We start from the raw sequence: 22,498 nt of genomic DNA on the forward strand, positions 1-22,498 counted from the left end.
AGATTATCTATTTCTTCCTGGTTCAGTTTTGGAAACTTGTACTTTTCTAAGAATTTGTACATTTCTTCAAAGTTGTCCTGTCTTGATCATTTTTATGTATTAATAATAAAAAACTTTTTAAAAAGTTATATTTTAAAAAAGTTTTTTATTATTAATATATAAAAATGATCAAGACAGGCATATGTAAATTAAATTTCAAAGGATATTTTATCTCAATTTGGTAGTGAATTGTTAAGGTAACCAAGAAGCTATTTGAAGTTATTTCCATAACACTACAGTTAAAAATGCTTCCCCACATATTTATATCATTATTTAAATGGAAATGTGTTTTTGAATATAATACCTTTACTCAATAGAGATATGTCAGACTATATTTTGACTTATTAACCAATTTTCTTTCCCCATCATATGTCCTTGTGCCCTTTCACCTACTTTCATTCAATCAGGTAGACAGTATTTTGGGGTTGCATAATGGAAAGGTTGACAGCAGAAAATGGAGAAAAGGGGTAGACTCTTCAGTCTCAAAAGGCTGGCCCTCAGGGTAACTGGAAAGAATACCAGATTTAGTTTAAAAATGAACAAAAAAAACCATAAAAGACAATTCAAACATGACAGATAAGAGCCAGGCTACTCTCCAGGATGGCAGAAGTCAAAGGAGGAACAGTGAGAAGCTGGAGATTGGCAGGTTCCAAATAAGGGAGTCCCTTATCCAGCCCCTAGGCTAACTGTGCCAGTTGTCAGTTTGTTTACTCTCAGCTCCAAATCCACCTTCACTGCCCTGTTTGTGATACTGAAACATATGTCCCTTGTCAGCTAGCTGGATGTTCAGATCTATCAGGAGAGAGCACTAGTGGAGGATGAAGCCTGTCTTTCTGGTTCCAGTGATGCTCCTGCCTTACCTTAGTTCGGCAGCACTAAATGGTCAGTGGGGAAGGGAACTTCAAGTGGTGCTAACCCTCAACCAGATTCAGTGGCACCAACCCTGCAACCAGCTTTCTGAAGAGTTCCATGGAGCAGAACCTACCTCTGGTACCTCACCTGGTCCCACGGAGGGCAGTTCCTAGCACGTTGTCCTTACATGCTGCTTTCCAGCAGATCCAAAGCACAGAACCTCAGAACATTTCTCTGGTTTTTCCAGTGAGGTCTGAACCTCAGCCCAGGATAGGGTGTCCTCTTTCATTTTGTTCCTTTCTTGGGTGCTCTTCCTTAGCCCTATAAATAGTGACTTCCCTATCTGCTCTTATAGTCTTTAAATTTCTCTTCCCCTCCTCAGTAGATGCTGCTGCTAAGTCACGTCAGTTGTGTCTGACTCCTCACGACCCCATGGACTGTAGCCCACCAGACTTCTCCATCCATGGGATTTCCCAAGCAAGAATACTAGAGTGCCTTCTCCACCTCAGTAGATGATACCCTGTTATTATGAGTAATTCTTATATAAGTATTTAAGTGAAACCATCCCTGTTGAAATCATTGTGGTTTCTGTTCCCTGACCAGACTATTAATGAAACATTTGGTTCCAGGATTGTCCAGGAGGAGCCACACAGATGGTATTTGAAAACCTCTTTGATTGTACCCTTGAAACTAAGCCCATTGCTAGGTTGTTTGCCAAGAGGACACAAGATGCTAGTGACTTATGGCATGCAGGGCTGCTGCAGTTCATCACTGTCATCTGGATGAAGAGCCAACTGAAGGGAGCACCATGGAAGCTTGAGTGACTGCTACATTTGATGATCTGGCAGTATGAAGACCACAAGGATGGTGGGGTAGGTGGGTCCTTCTGATGTACTGGAGCATTTACAGAGACAATGACAGGCTTGGGTTCTTTAACTGTCAGCTCAAATAATAGTCTAAGAGCCAGAAAGATTCCATGACAGCCCTAACAGAATGTACTTCTTGCTGTCACAGCACTGGTATAGCTAATAATCAAACAGGAATCTAATTGAGTAGACTGCTGAATTACCGTGTCAGCTGAATGCTCATTTCACTGAATTTCTCATGCAAAAGTTAAAAAAAATATAAAAGATTAGAATACTAAAACCCCAAGTAGGGACATGTTGTTGGACCCAGTTAAAACTGACTATCTTGAAACTCAACTCACTCTGAACTATCACTGCCAGTGGAAGTAGCTTTAAACCCTGCATCTGAGAAGACAAGCCTTCTTTTGCTTCAAAACTTTATACTAACCTCACCTAGGACAAATGAGGGCTAATATCTTTAAAAGAGATACTCATTCCTCTTAAGACCCACAATAGTGAGCTTTAAGTCAAGAACAAGGGTCATATCTCAATATGATCGAGGGGAACTGGTACACATCATTACCAAAGAGGAAATAGCTTATACATTTAAAAAAAAAAAAAACTGCAAGATTTTGTTATTCCATATTAGTAGCAACCCAGAGAACATGCACAGGAGTGGATTCTAAGGGTTTCTCAAAGGAGTTCTTTGGCAATATTAGCACCAAGCTCGTACTTAAGATGAAAAAGAAATAAAAAGCTGGCACACTTACCTGAGTGATGTAGATGACTTTGTGCAGCTGGATTAGGATCTGCTGAATAGGATCACTGATCTGACGTACTTTCCTCTGTGACACAGCAATTCCTGCAGATGCTGTGGGTAAAAAAAATCTGCAGTTAGTGACGACCCTGGTTTTCCCCTTCAAACACCATATTAATGGAAAAATGGGGTAAAATTCAGGGGGAAAAATAACAATTAAAGCAAAAGCCCTCATCCTACTAATGAAACAGTATGTAGAGAGTTTGTAAAACTTCAATATTTTATGACATTGGATGCATAATTCCCTCCTTCTACTTCTCAGACCCCTAAGTAACGTGATGATGTTATTGATGACATCTGGAAGACTATCACTTGGAAAACTGCTTGCAATTACACCAGGCTGCCACTAGCAGTCAGTGGTGTCTTGTATACTGTGTCCACTGAAAAGGTAGGCTTCAGATAATGTGCAGTTAAGAGACTATCACACTTTAAAATTTAAAATTCATTATAGCAAATAAAACTAATTTTATTAAAACTACCAAAATGTAAATACTGAATAGGCAATCTTACAGAGCAAACAAAAAAACTAATAAATTATAATTTGTAATATAATCAAGAGTTTGAAAATTGTTACAAATTATAATTTTCACCACCCTTCAGGTCTCAATAAGACATATTTATAATTTATTCTGAGTTGTCATCATAAAGCCACATCACTTTCACAGTCCTAGGCTAGCTTGGTGCCAAATTGTATATAAGCCACTTTCCCAGATTCACATGTTATAGGCACAAGTCCCACTCTTAACTTCAAGGAATGTAAAGCTATTTAAAGGAAAGGCCTTAACCTCCATATTAGTCACAAGGTCCTCTCTGCTTCCTCTCAACCTCAGATCCAAAATAGAAGAAAGACCAGATAGGTGGATGTATACTATCCTCTCTCCCATCTTCCTGTTCTTTCCCTTCCTTGCTGCAACTTGTAGCATGCTTTCTAAAATAATGCTTTTCTTCCTAAATTCTCATTTTTAAAGAAAATTTCCAAAGACCTTCTGTTTTTTACCTCAATGAAACCTTGAGTAGATGAAATTAAATGTGAACACAATCATTGCTTTAGCAACAGCTAAGATTTTGAAAAATGATTCTTATATAAGTGCTTTCTGAGAAGGCTTACATATTTTACCCTAAAAATTTATTTTCAAAACATTTATAGAGAAAATTTAATGTGGCCATTAAAAGATTCAATATGTCTTATAACTAGCATATGAAAATGTATGTTTAGGAAACAAACTACAAAAAAAAGAAAATATTCTTTTTCTTATGGGTGCTTTTACTGTATTGAGAAATTCACACAAGAAATCATCTAGTTCTAATTCATCTACATTTAATGCCATTTAAATGTTTGAAATTTAAAGGATCTACCTCCTCTAGGAACTCTGTCTAACTTCTTGTAAACATGAGTTACTTGACCTTTCAAATGAGGCTTAATAAATTACCCTTAGTGTAAAAATGTGAAGATAAACCAGAAATAATTAAGGTAGTTCTGAAATAGAAAACAGAACTGGACATATCTGCTTTAGTCTGCAGAGATGGCCAAGTATACATACATTATATTTTGTACAGTAATGTTTCTCTGCAGAAATAATTATTCTTTTTAAATAAATTTATTTTTTGATTTTTTATAGTTTTATTTTGTAATTAATTTATTTTTTACTGAAGGATAATTGCTTTACAGAATTTTGCTGTTCTCTGTCAAACCTCAACATGAATCAGCCATAGGTATACATATATCCCCTCCCTTTGAACCTCTCTCTCATCTCTCTCCCCACACCACCCCTGTAATTATTTTTTTGTCTAGATTGATATCTAAAACTTATGCAGTTTAGTTGATGTTTTATATCTGTGGCCATAGATATAAAACAGAAATAGTTAGCTAGAATGCCTGCCTTCTGTACTACTCAATACGCAGTGCAACAATTCTTCTTTTTTTAATATAGATTTATTTATTTTAATTGGAGGTTAATTACTTCACAATATTGCATTGGTTTTGCCATACATGAATCCGCCACAGGTATACACGTGTTCCCCATCCTGAACCCCCCTCCCTCCTCCCTCCCCATACCATCCCTCAAGTAAGCCAGAAAGAAAAATACCAATACAGTATACTAACGCATATATGTGGAATTTAGAAAGATGGTAATGATAACAATTTTTCTTTAAGACCCTTGGCCACTACTCTCTCAATCCCAGTAATTCCTTGAGTTTTGAAAATAGCTTTGGTTTCTTACTCTCTAAAAAGTACATTTTAAAATGTATATTTACAGATGTCTATTATATAATAAGCAAACAAATGTACAACAACCTAAGTATCACAGAAGAGACTCTAGAACCCCTGGAACCAGCATCCATCAGCCTTCTCCCCAGAGAAAGGCGTGTTGCCTTTCAGTTACTTTTCTGTCTATTTACATACTTCAGTGTGTACATTCAGAGCAATATTTTTCAAACTATGGTTGAGTCCTGAATCAGTTTAATGAGCCAGGACCAGCTTTCGAAAAGTGGAAAGGAATGGCATGGAATAAAACAGGATAGAAAAATTTCAGAGTACTGCATGTAGTAAGGGTTCACTCAGTCTAGATATGAAATGTGTGCCTTACTGAGGATCATTTCCAAAAAACACTTTGAAAGCTACTATTGTAGAAAATCTATAGTGCTACCTCATGCTTTCTTTCCCTCTTTTTAAATAAATGGTGACACATTATAAGTCTGGTTTACAATTTTTATTCTGTCTGTTTTGGAGATTATTTCTTATCAATACACATTATAGCTCATTTTTAATGACCACCATTGAACAGTACTACATGTTCTGCTGCCTGTTCTGTATGCATGCATACACTTATATCTTGATAGGGACTTAGTTTTCTTTCAACTTATGATGATATTAAATGATGCTGCAGTGAATATATGTATTCAAACAGTGAATATGTGTGTGTGTGTGCCTCACTGTGCATAGTGCAAGAGGTCTTTTAGGGTAAATAAGGAGAAATTAAGTAGCTGGGCCCTTTGATACACATATTTGCAATTTTAACAAATACATGTTAAAGGAGCTGAATCAATTTGCACTCTAACCAGAAGAGAATCCACTTTTCTATCCCTTGATCAACACTATAGTCAAACTTTTCTATTTTACCATTGTGATTTTGTTTTATTTTGTGTTTATCTAAATGCTTATGAGGTGCTGCCCTTCTTTGGTGAATTTTCTGTTTGTTTCCCAAGTTTCTTTTTTCTTATTGATTTGTATATGCTCTTTACATTGTCTGAATACTAATCCTTTTACTGTATTTGATAAGTATTTTCCCTTAATCTGTTACTTCTGTTCAGTTTAAAGGGCAATTCCCAACCCCATTACCTAGACTAAAGACAGTCTCTCAAGGTTATCTGCTGCTGTTATGCCATGACAAGTCAGGACTGCATGACCAGTTCAGCACTCTGGGTGCTCTGGCAGGATTACTGAGATGTGAGTGATCACATGGGTTAGGACTGGGGAGAAGAAAGAAATTTAAGGATTCACAATGATGGGAGTCTGACTGTAACACTTGCAAACCCTCTTGATTTCCTGAACAACTTCAGCTAATCCTAGGTATGATCATTTTTATTCCTCCTTTTCTACCTTATCAAATCATCACTTTTTTTTATATTCCCCATCCCAAAATATGTATTTAGCCATTAGTAATTTTAGGAAAACAAAAATAAAAATCCAAATATATATCTTTAAAATTTTTATTCATTAGACATTAATAACTACCAACTTCATGGCAAATCTTAGCCATATAAAGCATTCTCCCTCAGTCTTTCAGATTAGCACACTGAAAATACTACACTTAACTATTCACAAAAAATGCAACACATATTTATATTGACAATTTTATTAAAACAAATTTCCGTTAAAAAGAGATCATAGACGGGAATTCCCTGGTGGTTCAGTGGTTAGGAATCTATGTTCTGTCAAGGGCCTGTGTTGTTCCCTGGTTGGGGAACTAAGATTCTGCATTCTACAGAATGTGGCCAGGAAAAAAAAAAGATACCATATAAACTGATCTTATTTCAATGTCAGTCATGCATAGTATGTTCATGATTCATACCTATATAGTTCCTGCTGCAAAAGATATAAAGTCTCATTCAAATTTAAATAAAATCAAACTTTTAAAAATAAATTTATTTATTTTAATTGGGGGTTAATTACTTTACAATATTGTATTGATTTTGCCACACATTAGCATGAATCCGCCACAGGTATACACGTGTTCCCTATCCTGAACCCCCCTCCCTCCTCCCTCCATATTCCTTTTATGGTTTTATTAAAATAGGGAGCTGAATTAGTGTTTTAAAACTTAGGAGAAAACCACAAAATTCATTATAAGTGGCAATTTACTTAAAATGCCAAACAATAATATATGCTAGCTTACTGTGTGGGGAACATGACACTGAACAGCTGTTTCCCCTCTGAGGTGGTGATAGGAGGACCTGGAGAGGTGCTGGCAAGGGTTTCACACATGTCGTCTCATGTGGTCCTTGTAACTGTTCTGAATGGTGTCCTCATTTTACAGATAACTGAAATTAAGAAGTGTGTCCAACCAAGCCTGAAAAACCGGTACCTGCATTTAGATGGGCCTAAACTCTACACTTACTCAACTCTCCTAACTTGTTACCAGGAGACCATGAAACCATGGACCATGTAAGCTAACACATATGTTCCTTCCCACACCTGAAATACTACTTCTTTTCTTAAAAGGAACTGCTACTTCTAACATGTTTTCATTGTACCTTTTAACATTTAATGAATCAAATATTTTTGAAAAGCAAGTACACGTAATAAATTGGAAACATTATGTCTTCATACCTTCTGCAGTGCACTATATCTGGTTTATTATCTCATGACACATTACAGAAGTGAAGTTAGGGGCCCACTCTCGGTCCAGTCTACTGAAGTCACAATTCACAGCACAAGCTCTGAATCTTTTAGTTACTACAAAATGCTCAGGAGATGGACTACACATATTCCCCCAATTGACCAAGACATAGTATACTATTTTTCTGAATTCTCTCTGCTAAGAATCAGGGATTTTTGAACAACAGAGGAAGGGAGAGTTTACAGCAGGAGCTCCCTGAAAAAAAAAAAAATATATATATATATATATGTGTGTGTGTATGTATACATTAGGAGTTTCTGTTACCCTACAACTAGGATACTCACATGATGTTGGTGGGGGGCCTCTGAAAACTAGGCAGATAGGGGGAACCACTAAGCAATCAGGTAGTATGTGAACGGGAGCAAAGAGGGGAGAAAAGTGGAGGCCAGACAGGACTGGTGTGGCTGATGGGTGACTGGGAGCACCAGGAGAGGCATGCTTGCCTCCAGGAGGTTAACAGGGAGTAGGAAGGACCTTCAGAGGTTGGAGGATGGGGACGGGGGAATGTTCTTGGCATTCCCTCCTGCCCACTTGGCCCCAGGGAGCTTGCACAGGCCCCAAGCCTGGTCCTATGCCCTTCAGGGACCTCTCTGCCCATGTGGGTACTGGGGGTGTGAGAGGGAGTGGGAAGAAGGACGCAAGCCAAACTGGGGAGCCCTCAGGGGTCAGAAGTGCCTGCTGCTCCCTTGCCCACTGAGCCCAAAGGAGTCTCCTAAGGCCCTGGGCCTGGCTCTCCACCCCTGGGGCCCTCTCTGACCTTCAAGGTGCCTTCCACCCTACAAGACCTACTCTGCCTGTGTAGGTCCTATGGGTATGAGAGGAAGGGAGTAGAAGGAAGAGCCAAGCCCTGGGGCAAGAGTCACTTGAAGTTCAGAGGATCAGGGAACCTGCCTGTTATTCTACCCACTCGGCCCCAGGGAGACTCCTGGGGCCCCAGATGTGATCCTCCACACCCTAAGGCAGGAGAGACTGCAGAGGCCCCCTCAGCTAGGCTGAACCAAAGCCCCAACCCCCAACCAGGGTCTTTTCCAGTAGTGTGGGTCCTGAATCAGGACCCTGCCCCTGCCTAAAGCTAGCCTCCACATAAACCCAGCCCCTGCCTAAGCCCTGCCCCTCACAGCTGAGGTTTTTCTGTCTTTTTGTTTCTTTTGTTGTTGTTTTGCTTTGGGTTTTTTTTGTTCTTTGCCATTATCAAGTTTTGTTTTACCCTTCAGTGGTTCTTTTGTATATATTCTTCTTATTTTTAATAAAATATCTGTTAATTTTCTGAATTCATTTTATTATTTTTATTATTGTTATGCTCCCTTCTTTATGATCATTAATGATTTTTTTTCTTCTTTGCTACTGGAGCTTAGTTTTACCCTCCAGTACTTGTTTTATATAGATTTTTATTTTTCTGAATATATCTGTTAGTTTTTTAAATTTAATTTGTAATTATTTGTATTGTCCTGCTCCTTATTTTTTTTTTTTTTTTTGCATGACCTGTGACTTGCAAGATCCCACTTCATGGGCCAGAGACCAGGCCTGAGCTCCTGAGGTGGGAGAACTGAGTCAGAACCTCTGGACTAACAGAGAACATCATGCCCCAGGGAATATTAATTGGAGTGAGGTCTCCCAGTCGAAAGAATAAAATACTTAAGAATAAATGTACTTAAGGAAGCAAAAGACCTGTTCTTAGAAAACTATAAAACTCTGATGAAAGAAATCAAACAGGACACAAACAGAGAAATATACCATGTTCTTGGATTAAAAGAATCAATATAGTAAAGATAAATATACTACTCAAAAGTGAAAGTGAAAGTGAAGTCGCTCAGTCGTGTCTGACTCTTTGCAACCCCATGGACTGTAGCCTACCAGGCTCCTCTGTCCATGGGATTTTCCAGGCAATAGTCCTAGAGTGGATTGCCATTTCCTTCTCCAGGGGACTTTCCCAATTCAGGGATCAAACCCGGGTCTCCCACATTGTAGACAGACGCTTTACCATCTGAGCCACCCAAAGCAATCTACAAATTCACTGCAATTTCTATCAAATTGCCATGGCAGTTTCCACAGAATTGGAACAAAAAAATCTTACAGTTTGTATGGAAACACATAAGACCCCAAACAGCCAAAGTAATCTTGAGAAAGCAAAATGGAGCAGGAGGAATCAGGCTTCCTGACTTCAAACTTTACTAAAAAGCTACAGTAATCAAAACAGTATGGTACTGGCACAAACACAGAAATATAACAGGTACAGGATAGAAAGCCCAGACATAAACCCATGGACCTAAAATCACCTAGTCTATGACAAAAAAGGGCAAGAATATACAATGGAGAGAAAACAGCCTCTTCAATAAGTGGTGCTGGGAAATCTAGACAGGTACACATAAAACAATAAAATTAGAATACTACCTAATATCATACATAAAATAAACTCAAAATGAATTAAAGACCTAAATGTAAGACTATAACACTCTTGGAAGAAAACAAAGGAAAAACACTCTTTGACATAAATCACAGCAAGATCTTTTTTGAACCACCTCCTGAAATAATGAAAATAAAAACAAAATAAACAACTGGGATCCAATTAAACTTAAAAACTTTTGCACAGCAAAGGAAACCATAAGCAAGACAAAAAGACAAACCTCAGAATGGGACAAAATATTTACAAACAAAGCAGTGGACAAAGGGTTAATCTCCAAAAATACAAACAGCTCATGGAGTTCAATATTTAAAAAAAATAAAATAAAATAATAGGCAGAAGATCTAAATAGACATTTCTCCAAAGAAGAAATATAGATGGCCAATAAACACAAGAAATGGTGCTCAACATCACTAATTATCAGAGAAATACAAATCAAAACTACAATGAGGTACCAGTTCATACCAGCCAAAATGGCCATCATCAAAAAATCTACAAACAATAAATGCTGGAGAGGATGTGGAGAAAAGGGAACTCTCTTACACTGTTGGTTGGAATCTAAATTGGTACAGCCACTGTGGAGAACAGTATGGCGATACCTTAAAAAACTAAACATAGAATTACCATATGATCCAGCAATCCCAATACAGGCCATATACCCTAAGAAAACCACAACTTAAAAAGACACATGTACCCCAGTGTTCATCACAGCACTGTTTACAATAGCCTGGACATGGACACAACCTAGATGTCCACTGACAGATGAATAGATAATGATGTGGTACATATACACAATGGAATATTATTCAGTCATAAAAAGGAATGAAATTGGGTTAGTAGTAGGGATGTGGATGAACCTAGAGCGTGTCATACAGAATGAAGTGAGTAAAAAAGAGAAAAATATCATATATTAATGCATATATATGGAATCTAGAAAAATGGTGCTGATAAACCTATTTGTAGGGCAGGAACAGAGGCACAGACATGGAGAACAAAGCTGAATGTATGTGCCCTATGTTCAGACTATACTACAAAGCTACAGTAGTCAAAACAGTATGGTATTGGCACAAAAACAGACACATAGATCAATGGAATGGAGTAGAGACCCCAGAGATAAACCTACACACATGAGGTCACCTAATCTATGACAAAGGAGGCAAGAATATAAAATGGAGGAAAGAGAGTCTTTCAACAAATAGTTCTGGAAAAACTGGGCAGCTACACTTAAAACAACAAGATTAGAACATTTCCTCATACCATATACAAAAATAGGGCTTCCCTGGTGGCTCAGCTGGTAAAGAATCCACTGAAATACAGGGGACCTGGGTTAGATCCCTGGGTTGGGAAGATCCCCTGGAGAAGGGAAAGAATATCCACTCCAGTATTCTGGCCTGGAGAATTCCATGGACTGTATAGTCCATGGGGTTACAAAGAGTTGAACACAACTGAGTGACTTTCACTCACTCACGATACAAAACTAAACACAAAATAGAGATTAAAGGCTTAAATGTAAAACTAGAAACCATAAAACTAGGAGAAAACATAGGCAATACACTCTGAGGCCTTAGAAATATTTTTTTGGATATGCCTTCTCAGATACAGCAAACATAGGCAAAAATAAACAAATCGGATCTAATCAAACTTAAAAGCTTTTGCACGGTGAATCAAACTATAGACAAAATGAAAAGACAAACTATTGAATGGGAGAAGATATTTGCAAAAGATATGTCTGATAAGGGGAATACCCAAAATAAATTAAAAACTCATACAATTCAATATAAAAAGGTTAAAAATGGACAGAGCACATTAATAGACATTTCTCCAAAGTAAACATACAGCTGGACAATGGAAACATAAAAAGATGCTCCAACTTGTTAATCATCAGGAGAATTCAGATCAAAACCATCATGAGAGATCAAGTTTTATCTATCAGAATGGCTATAGCCAAAAGACAACACATAAATGTTGGCAATGATGTGGAGAAAAGGGAACCCTAGTATACTGGTGGTGAGAGTGTAAATTGGTTCAGCCACTATGGGAAGCAGCATGGAATTTCCACAAAAATTAAAAATACAACTACCATATGACCCAGCAATCCCACTTCTGGTTATATATCTGAAGAAAACAAAAAAACACTAATTCAAAAAGATGTATGTACCCCAATGTTCATAGCAACATCATTTACAATTGTCAGGTGCGGAAGCAACCCAAGTGCCCATCAACAGATGAATGGATAAAAAAGATATGGTGTGTATATATGCAATGGAATATTATTCAGCCATAAAAAGGAATTAAATTCTGCCATTTTTCAGCAATGTGGATGGACCTAGAGAATATTATGCTTAGTGAAAAATGTCACACTGAGGAAGATAAATACTGTGTGTGTTTTCACTTATATGTGGAATCTAAAAAATAAAGCATATGAATGCATAGAGCAAAACAGAAACAGACTCACCGAGAACAAACTATGCTTTAATATACTATATTTGTTCTTTTCTTTCTGACTTCCTTCACTCTGTATAACAGGCTCTTAGGTTATCCACCTCACTTGAATTGACTCAAATTCATTCATTTTTATGGCTGAGTAATATTGCATTCCAGTCCATCCTAAAGGAGATCAGTTCTGGGTGTTCGCTGGAAGGCCTGGTGCTAAAGCTGAAACTCCAGTACTTTGGCCACCTCATGCGAAGAGTTGACTCATGGGAAAGACTCTGATGCTGGGAGAGATTGGGGCAAGAGGAGAAGGGGACGACAGAGGATGAGATGGGTGGATGGCATCACGGACTCGACGGACGTGAGTCTGAGTGAACTCCGGGAGTTGGTGATGGACAGGGAGGCCTGGCGTACTGCGATTCATGGGGTTGCAAAGAGCTGGACATGACTGAGTGACTGAACTGAACTGAAATGAATCTAAGGAATACATTATAAAATAAATTATTTACAGAATCTAATTAGTATTAAAAGGCAGAACAAGAGGATTTTTAATAATAATGTTGAAATGGCTTCATGGTTATTTGTTTTACAGGCATTCGGAAGTGCATTAAATACTGCCATATGGCCACAAATGAACCTAGAAGTTCACATTTTAAGAGTATGCTATAGGCAGGATTACATTCTAATACAGCCATTCGACACTCTAAAGTAACAGTTTTTACCCTTTGTTCTGCCATAGCAAATGGAAAATGAGCTCACATTCTAGATTTAGTCCTGGGATACCCAGGTTCTGACAAAATTCTCTCTTCCCAGACAATTTTTTCCAGAACATTTAGGCAATACAGGACTATAGCTGTTGTTTATATACAATGTAATGAATCCTCATTTGCACAAGAGGCGATCTAAGTGGGACCTATACCAGTTGTTTGTCATCTGGCAAAGCAACCAATTAGTCCAAGAACACCTGCAACATTTGGAATGCAAACTAGTCCAGCTACTATGGAGAACAGTGTGGAGATCCCTTAAAAAACTGGAAATAGAACTGCCATATGACCCAGCAATCCCACTGCTGGGCATACACACCAAGGATACTAGAATTGAAAGAGACACGTGTACCCCAATGTTCATCGCAGCACTGTTTATAATAGCCAGGATATGGAAGACACCTAGATGTCCATCAGCAGATGAATGGATAAGAAAGCTGTGGTACATATACACAATGGAGTATTATTCAACCATTAAAAATAATACATTTGAATCACTTCTAATAAGGTGTATGTAACTGGAGTCTATTATACAGAGTGAAGTAAGCCAGAAAGAAAAACACCAATACAGTATACTAATGCATATATATGCAATTTAGAAAGATGGTAATGATAACCTTGTATACGAGACAGCAAAAGAGACACAGATGTATAGAACAGTCTTTTGGACTCTGTGGGAGAGGGAGAGGGTGGGATGATTTGGGAGAATGGCATTGAAACATGTATAATATCATATATGAAAAGAATCGTCAGTCCAGGTTTGGTGCAGGATACAGGATGCTTGGGGCTGGTGCACTGGGATGACCCAGAGAGATGATACGGGGAGGGAGGTGGGAGGGAGGTTCAGGATGGGGAACATATGTATACCTGTGGTGGATTCATGTTGATGTATGGCAAAACCAATACAATATTGTAAAGTAATTAGCCTCCCATCAAAATAAATAAATTTATAGAAAAAAAAGTATGACTTTTATAATATTCAGTAAAACCGCTCTGCATTAAGATGAATAAAAATATGGTTTTTCACTGTAATGTGGAATAACTCATAGGTAATAACTCAGATTTTCCCCATATGCATTACTGTGTTCTATAATATTAGTCAAAACTATCACTCCTTTATAGGTAAACTTTAGCATTCACTGACAACACTTAAAATGCTATAGTATATTCTGTTTTAAATTCAAATGCATGAATTGGTAAATGTTTAAAAAGTAGATAGTATAACAAACTGTAGGTCTAAGAAATATAATATATTACATGTTATCTATGCTAAAGAGTTTGTTTAAATATCCAGAGATCTGATTAATTTTACAGACATAAAGTCAAATCTTGAACTAACTAACTCAACATACCCTTTAGGAAAAGTAATTCTTTTTATGAATCGAAACTGAACTTCAAATTGCTTACATATATATGTTTTGCTCTCACTGTTTTAAAATTAATAACAATCATTTTAGCTTCATGGGTATATTACGAACTTACCTTGTACCAAAATAGCTGGAGTGGGGCATGGTCAACATAACATCTTAACAATGTTTTGGACATCTTAACAACAAAGTTATCTCTTTTCTGCATCTATGCTGATCATGTAAATGCCCCCAAACTGTCAATAATTCTTCCAAAGCAAATTTAATAAATGTGGAGACATGGACTAATATTACAGTAAATCAATTCTCATCTCCTAAAAGTTCATATGTATTAACTCTACAAAAGAACATGAATTAAGGAAGTTAAAGTGAAAATAACTTTAAGCAATAATTCCAAATTAACCATAGTAAAACAGAACTATATACTTGAGTCATATACATATGTTAAAAGCACAATCATTAATTTTTTTTTCTGAATTATCCAGGTTTAGTTAAAAACTTTACTGTTACTGTTGAACATTTGGTCCACTTTAATAGAAATTAGAAATGTTAATGAACACACTCTTTTTTTCTCAATTACTATAAACTGTTATACTTTAAGAATTTCTACCTTATTAGAGAAACAATTTGATAGAACATTGTTTTAATCAAATACAAATAAGTAAAAAAAAATTATCTGCATCAGAGTAAAAGATATAGAAGAAAAGATATGCTTTAGTCTTATATCATATAGGTGCACAGCTTATAGAAATACATATGTAAAGCATAGTTACTATTTTTTGGTAGTAGGTATGCACTGTTAGCTTCAAAATTCAACTGGCTAACATTCCTACCAAAGCAAAAACACAAACTTTAGAAAAATAGCTCATATATTTCATCAAATAAGTGAACACAGAAAGCACCTTGACACTGTTAATTTGCCAAAGTATATAATAATGACGGACAGATGAAACAAGATTCTCCTGTTGTTTGTACTAGAGTTACCTCCCAAGCATCATTTGGGTATTCAGGCCCAACCACAATTCTGTGTTCACCCATTGTGTGCTTAAGACCAATGTTATCTAACATAAGTACTACCATGGTCTTTGAGACTGTGGAGAATCACAGTGGGAAGACTGTGGGACTGCCACCCCGTCACTAACTCAGCCTCTACCTCCTTAACGTGGGCACTGAGCAGGAGGGGTGGCACTTTCAGAAGCAGGTCAAGAGGCAGCAAAGCTGAAGAAATAAAAGGGGGAAAGACATGAGACTGTAACACAAATTGCACTGAATTTCAGGGTGTCATGTGTGATGTTACTGCTGACAAAGCTAAATTACCTGGTCTCAGTCTGGATCCTATTCCACCAGTGAAGTCTCTGTAAGCAGAATGAGAAGGTTTATTCAACTTGGATTTGACTAACATTTACTGAAAGCTTATATCCCACTATGGTTTATGAAACCATATGAAAATATAGGTTTCTTTTTCCTAATGATGTCCTCAAGAGTTTAATAAAGAGAGAAAAGAGACATAACTGAACCCAGAGCAGAACTGACATTCTATGACGAATGGAAGAACCTGGTTGCATCGCAGTTGTTCATAAGCTCTAAGAATAAATATAAGCCTAAATCTTAGGCTTGAATGATTTTCTTGTTACATTTAAAATCAAAATACTTGAACTTCCCTGGTGGCTCAGTGGTAAAGAATCTGCCTGACACGCAAGAGACATGGTTTTGATATCTGATCCAGGAAGATCCCACATGACTTGCAGCAAATAAGCCCTTGTGCGTGCAGTCCACGGGGTCGCTACGAGTCGGACACAACTGAACGACTTCACTTTTACTTTTCACTTTGATGCATTGGAGGAGGAAATGGCAATCCACTCCAGTATTCTTGCCTGGAGAATCCCAGGGACAGGGGAGCCTGATGGACTGCCGTCTCTGGGGTTGCACAGGGTCGGACAAGACTGAAGCGACTTAGCAGCAGCAGCAGCATCCACAACTATTGAGCCTGTGCTCTGGAGCCTGGGAACCACAACTACTGAGCCCATGTGCCGCAACCACTGAAGCTGATGTGCCTTAGAGCCCATGCTCGCAACAAGAGAAGCCACTGCAATGAGAAGCCTGTGCACTGCAACTAGAGAGTAGCCCCAGCTCGCCCCAACTGGAGATAAGCCCCCACAGAAGGAAGACTCAGAACAGCCAGAAATGAATAAATAAACAAAATAACAATACTTATTTTGTATGAAAAAGAAATAGCATTTTAAATTTTATATGTAGTGTGTTCCCTGCTTTATTCCTGCTGTCTTAAAGAAGAAATTATAACTCTTCCTATGAAATGAGGTAATTTTTACACTTAAGAAGATTATATTTTTCTTATGTTCTCAGCATTATTACCATCACTTTTTGTGATGCAACCCCATGGACTGTATAGTCCATGGAATTCTCCAGGCCAGAATACTGGAGTGAGTAGCCTTTCCCTTCTCCAGGGGATCTTCCCAACCCAGGGATCAAATCCAGGTCTCCCGCATTGCAGGCAGATTCTTTACCAGCTGAGCTATGAGGGGAGCCCCAAAATAAATAAAAAATAAAATAAAGATACTTATTTTGTGTGAAAAAGAAAGCACTTAAAATTTTATATTTAGTATGTTCCATACTTTATTCCTGCTGTCTTAAGGAAGAAACTATAGCTCTTCCTATGAAATGAGATAATTTTTACATTTAAGAGGATTATATTTTTCCTTATGTTCTCAGCATTATTACCATCACTTTTTGCCCTATTCCAAAATTTAGGATTTCCTTATCATTATGCAAGTTGGTCTCAGGACCTTTCACCGAGTGGAAGAGTCATTAGACCCTACTAAGGACAGCCACAAATAACCTTCAATCTTGTTTTACCTACTAGAATCTAGAGACAAGTTCTTAACAGTTTTTTTTTTTTTTAAGAAATAAGAAACATCTATGCCCTGACAAATTATAAGAACTATACTTAACTGCAACACAACCAAAGTACATCAAACATCCTCTATGTTTAAGGCACATGATAGGTGTTTACTAAGTGGGAATTGATATAGGGACTCAGACACAAATAAACATGATGATAATCCTATTACCCCAACCCTTTCACTACAGTCACAGAAATTTTGATATATACATGCAACACATAACCAAGTTATTAAGCATAGCAAATTCGGCACTCATTCACCCACCACTCAATTACTAGAATAATATCAAAATGTGTGCATCTAACAGTGAAGTCCTTCCCTCTCCATTTCCAGCCTTCCAATCCCCCAGCAATCCACTCCTCCCTTGATCCTATTTTATTTTTTCTGTCCCATTCCCAGCCCATATTTCCAGACCCTTGAAAATTAAATGAAACTCCTCAGTTTTATATGGGTAATACATTGTTTTTACACCTGGATAAGGTCACATGTTTACATAAGGAAAAGGGATAATCCCTGCCTCACATTTTCAAAGAGGGGCATAATCTTAGCAGTGTCCATATAAGTGTGGGCAGAAGCCTCAGGATTGAGCAGAGGGGAAGAGCATCTGTTCCAGCAAATCATTCCCTTGCACACGGGTTACCCTTCAGCAAGGGCAAACACATAGCCCACGTCCTAGTCTTCTAGACAAGCCCAGCACTGTCCAACAGAAATATGCAAACTACAAACATAAGTCTAAATATTCTGGCAGCCACAGTTTTAAGAAGTATAAAGAAAAAAGTGACATTAATTTTAATAACATTTTAAACTAAAATAACCAAAATATTATTTCAACATGTACTAAATATAAATATTAATGTAATCTTAAAAATTTAAACGAAATTTAAAATTCTTGGGACATGCAGGCAACCTGGTCCCAGGGCAGAGCCCAAGAGTGGCAGCAGTGGTCATTGCTAGCACTTACTCAAGCAGCATCAGAAGTTTCCTGGATTCTGATGGGGATGTTCTACCACAGCTAACCTCTGACACACCCCACGAGTCCACATAGCTCTCTGCTAGCCCAGCAGAGTTGTTCCACAAATGTGTAGGGGGTGGTGGCACAGGCAGGGAGAAATGATTGGCTATGAAAAACAAAGGGGGCTTACATCTGAGTCAGTATCTGACGGGAGCTGCAGATGTCTACATGGTCAGTGCATTAGATCTCTGTCAATGTACAGACCACACTTGTTACAGCACCTCATGCCACTGAAGCAGAGGTCTTGGTGCAGGGAAGAGGGGGAAAAAATCCACTTAAAGGGGATAGAGCTAGCTTCTTCCCTGGCAATTTAAAAGCAGACCTCACCCCTAAGAGGGTAGTGATGGCCACTGGGCAGAGAGGAAGTCCTGCCTCAGATCTGGTGCCAACTCTAGGTCCTCCATCTCTAGCACCACTGCCTATCAAGGGGATAGCTTCCAGCACATTCTGATGAAAGGTATAACTGGCATCCACCTCAAATCCAGCTCACCCATCAAAGACAGGTACAAGTCACACACAGTGTGCAGAGGGATGCTCCCACATAAAAACAGCCGTTTCAAGACTGCAGTGGACAACTGTTTCACCTAAAGTAATAGAGACAGAGAAAGCTAAATAAAAAGAAGAACTACTGTCAATTGAAAAAGCAAAAGAAAACCTCTGAAAAATAATGAATCAAAATAAACAATTTACCACAAGAGAACTTAAAACATGATTAATAATAAACTTAATACAGGAAAAGAACTGATCTCAACAATTGCCGGGAGCCACCATGGGAGGAGGTCATGTGGAGAAGACCTGATAGGCAAAGGTGGATCAGGATTCGAGGGGCTCCCTGGACCTGCTCGAGCATCTACCCCAAAACCAGAATCTGTCTTACTATTTCGTTCCTTTCACCAACTCTTCTGACATTAAGAGGGGGCTATCCCCAACCACCTTTCTCTGGAGAAAATCAAACTTAGGGCTCTAGCTAATAAGTCTCCTGGACATGAAAGGAATATTTCAATTCAAACCCCCTCTGTTGGCATTCTAGCTTGCTTTGCAGATTTATCCAGACTCTTGTAGCTATGCATATGATTATTCACAGCCTCCCAACTGTGAGAGGCACGGGAAGCCTAAAAATATAGAGCCTTTCAAAGAGTTAAAAACTATTAGAGTAGTGCTGGTGTAGGATTTCACTGTTAAGCCAATGCTTGCTGCTAAGTTCCCATACCTCTTATCCACTGTGCACCTGGGAGTGCATTATTTAACATAGTTGGAATGTAAGAAAAACAAGTGTAGCCTTGAAACTAACCACATCAGACCTTTGAGCTAATTGGTTTTTCTTATAACTCACTGCACCTTTGCTCTGTGAAAAAATATAACTTTGTTTCATGCTTTCTGAGGCTGACATAGATTAAAAATGTAGAGAGAAAACATTTCAAGGGAAAATAAGTTTTCTGGTTGAACAGCCTTTATCAAAAGAGGGTCATAAAATGTTCACAGACCTCCAAGGCCAGAAGATAATGTACACAACATTGTTTATGGGAAAGGTATGCAGAAAAAAATCCTGGTTTCGATAAAGACAAAACAGATGTAATGTTTGGGGTGACTCTGTATGACTTTGCATCTTTCATATCCCTCTATGTACAAGTCAAGGTATAAAAGGTTCCCTGAAAAATAAAGTGACAGACCAGGACCAGTTTCCATGAAAGCCTGGTTCCCCCGTGTCTTTCTTTTTTTTCTTTCTTTCTCTCTCTTACTCTCTTTTTCAGGCTGATTCCTTGGAGCATAGAAGCTTTCTGCATTCACTTATCTGCCTGGGCCTCCAAGACCTGAACGGGAAGGCGCTCTGCGTCTTCACTCCCTTAGGAGACCAGGAGGGCACCTGCGGTCTACATGAACAGAGCAAGTCCCTTGTCTTGGAACTTTATTGGCTTTCTGTGTAAACCAAGGAATATCAGCTTCTATTCTTTTCTCTCTCATTCATTCATTCATTCTCCAATGCTGTTTCTTCTGAGGGTTCCCCTGGATCCTGCAGGGGCTGGACCCTGGCAAACAATGAATATTTTAAAATATAAAAAAGACCCAATCAGAAAGCTGCAGGATACAGAGTCAATACACAGAAATCACTTGCATGCCTGTAAACTAACAGTGAAAAATCAGAAAGAGAAACTAAGGAATCAACTCCATTCACCATTGCAACAGAAAAATGCAGAAAATTATAAGACACTGGTAAAAGAAATCAAAGACAACATAAACAGATGGAGAGATCTTTCATGTTCCTGAGTAGGAAGAACCAATACTGTGAAAATGACTATATTACCAAATATAATATATGGATTCAATGCAATCCTTATAAAGTTACAAATGGCGATTTTCACAGAACTAGAACAAAAAATTTCACAATGCATACGGAAACACAAAAGATCCTGAATATCCAAAGCAGTCTTGAGAAAGAAGAATGGAGCTGGAGGAATCAACCTTCCTGACTTCAGACTTTACTACAAAACTACAGTCATCAAGACAGTATGGTATTGGAACCAAAACAGAAGTATAGACCAATGGAACAAGATAGAAAGCCCAGAGATAAACCTACACATCTATGGGTAGCTTATTTTCAACAAAGGAGGCAAGAATATACAATGGGGCAAAGATATCCTTTCCAAAAAGTGGTTTTGGGAAAACTGGACATATATATGTAAAAGAATGAAATTAGAACACTTTCTAAAACCATACAGAAAGATAAACTCAAAATGGATTAAAGATCTAAATGTAAGATCAGAAACTAAAAAACTCTTAGAGAAAAACATAGGCAGAACACTGGATGACAGAAATCAAAACAAAATCCTCTATGACCCACCTCCTAGAATAATGGAAATGAAATAAAAAATAAACAAGTGGGACCTAATTAAACTTAAAAGCTTTTGCACAGCAAAGGAAACTAACAAACAAGGTCAAAAAACAACCCTCAGAATGGGAGAAAATAACAGCAAAGGAAACAACTGGCAAAGAATCAATCCACAAAATATACAAGCAGTTCATACAACTCAATACCAGAAAAACAAACAACCCAATAAAAAGGTGGGGGGAAAACCTAAGCAGACATTTCTCCAAAGAAGACATTCAGATAGCTAACAAGCACATGAAAAGACGCTCAACATTGCTCATTATTAGACATATACAAATGAAAACTACAATGAGATACCACTTCACACTACTCAGAATTGCCATTATCAAAAAGTCTACAAACAATAACTGCTGGAGATGATGTGGAGAAAAGGTAATTCTCTTGCATTGCTGGTGGGAATGTAAACTGATACAGCCACAAAGCCAGCATATGGCCCAGCAATCCCACTACTGGGCATATACCCTGAGGAAACCAAATTGAAAAAGACACAAGTACCCCAATGTTCATTGCAGCACTATTTACAATAGCTAGAACATTGAAGCAACATAGATGTCCATCGACAGATGAATGGATAAAGAAGCTAAGATATATATATACAATGGAATATTACTCAGCCATAAAAAGGAAAGCATTTCAGTCAGTTCTAATGAGGTGGATGAACATAGAGCCTATTATACAGTGAAGTAAATCAGAAAGAGAAATATAAATATCACATATTACCACATATATAAGGAATCTAGAAAGATGGCACTGATGAATGTATTTGCAGGGCAGATCATTAATTCCTTATTGTGAAATTCAGACTTAAATTGAAGAAACTGGGGAAAACAACAAGACCAATCAGGTATAGCTTAAATAAAATCCCTTATAACTATACAGTGGAGGTGAGAAATAGATTTAAGGGACAAGATCTGATAGAGTGCCTGATGAACTATGGACAGCGGTTTGTGACATTGTACAGGAGACAGGAATCGGGACCATCCTCAAGAAAAAGAAATGCAAAAAGCAAAATGGCTGCCTGAAATAGCTGTGAAAAGGCCTTACAAATAGCTGTGAAAAGAAGGGAAGCAAAAAGCAAAGGAGAAAAAGAAAGATATAACCATTTGAATACAGAGTTCCAAAGAATAGCAAGGAGGGATAGGAAAGCCTTCCTCAGTGATCAGTGCAAAGAAATAGAGGAAAACAACAGAATGGGAAAGACTAGAGATCTCTTCAAGGAAATTAGAGATATCAAGGGAAGATTTCATGCAAAGATGGGC

The 22,498-nt window shown here is 37.9% G+C and overlaps 1 protein-coding gene across 5 annotated transcripts in view; it reads right to left on the minus strand.

The window, feature by feature from the left end:
- NEK10 (NIMA related kinase 10) overlaps nt 1-22,498 on the minus strand; it is a 252,892-nt gene that overhangs the window by 59,667 nt on the left and 170,727 nt on the right. For 2 of the 5 annotated variants that reach the window (XM_068981984.1, XM_068981982.1), the window contains 3 exons: nt 15,737-15,774; nt 8,011-8,023; nt 2,507-2,624 (listed from right to left, as the gene is read on the minus strand). In XM_068981984.1, the coding sequence (XP_068838085.1) occupies nt 2,507-2,624; nt 8,011-8,023; nt 15,737-15,774 (169 nt within the window). Of the gene's footprint in view, nt 1-2,506; nt 2,625-8,010; nt 8,024-15,496; nt 15,638-15,736; nt 15,775-22,498 lie in introns of all 5 variants that reach the window. The other 3 variants (XM_068981980.1, XM_068981979.1, XM_068981981.1) reach the window with 3 other exon arrangements.

This window comes from Capricornis sumatraensis, chromosome 10 (genome assembly GCF_032405125.1).
Source record: "Capricornis sumatraensis isolate serow.1 chromosome 10, serow.2, whole genome shotgun sequence".
Lineage (NCBI taxonomy): Eukaryota > Metazoa > Chordata > Mammalia > Artiodactyla > Bovidae > Capricornis > Capricornis sumatraensis.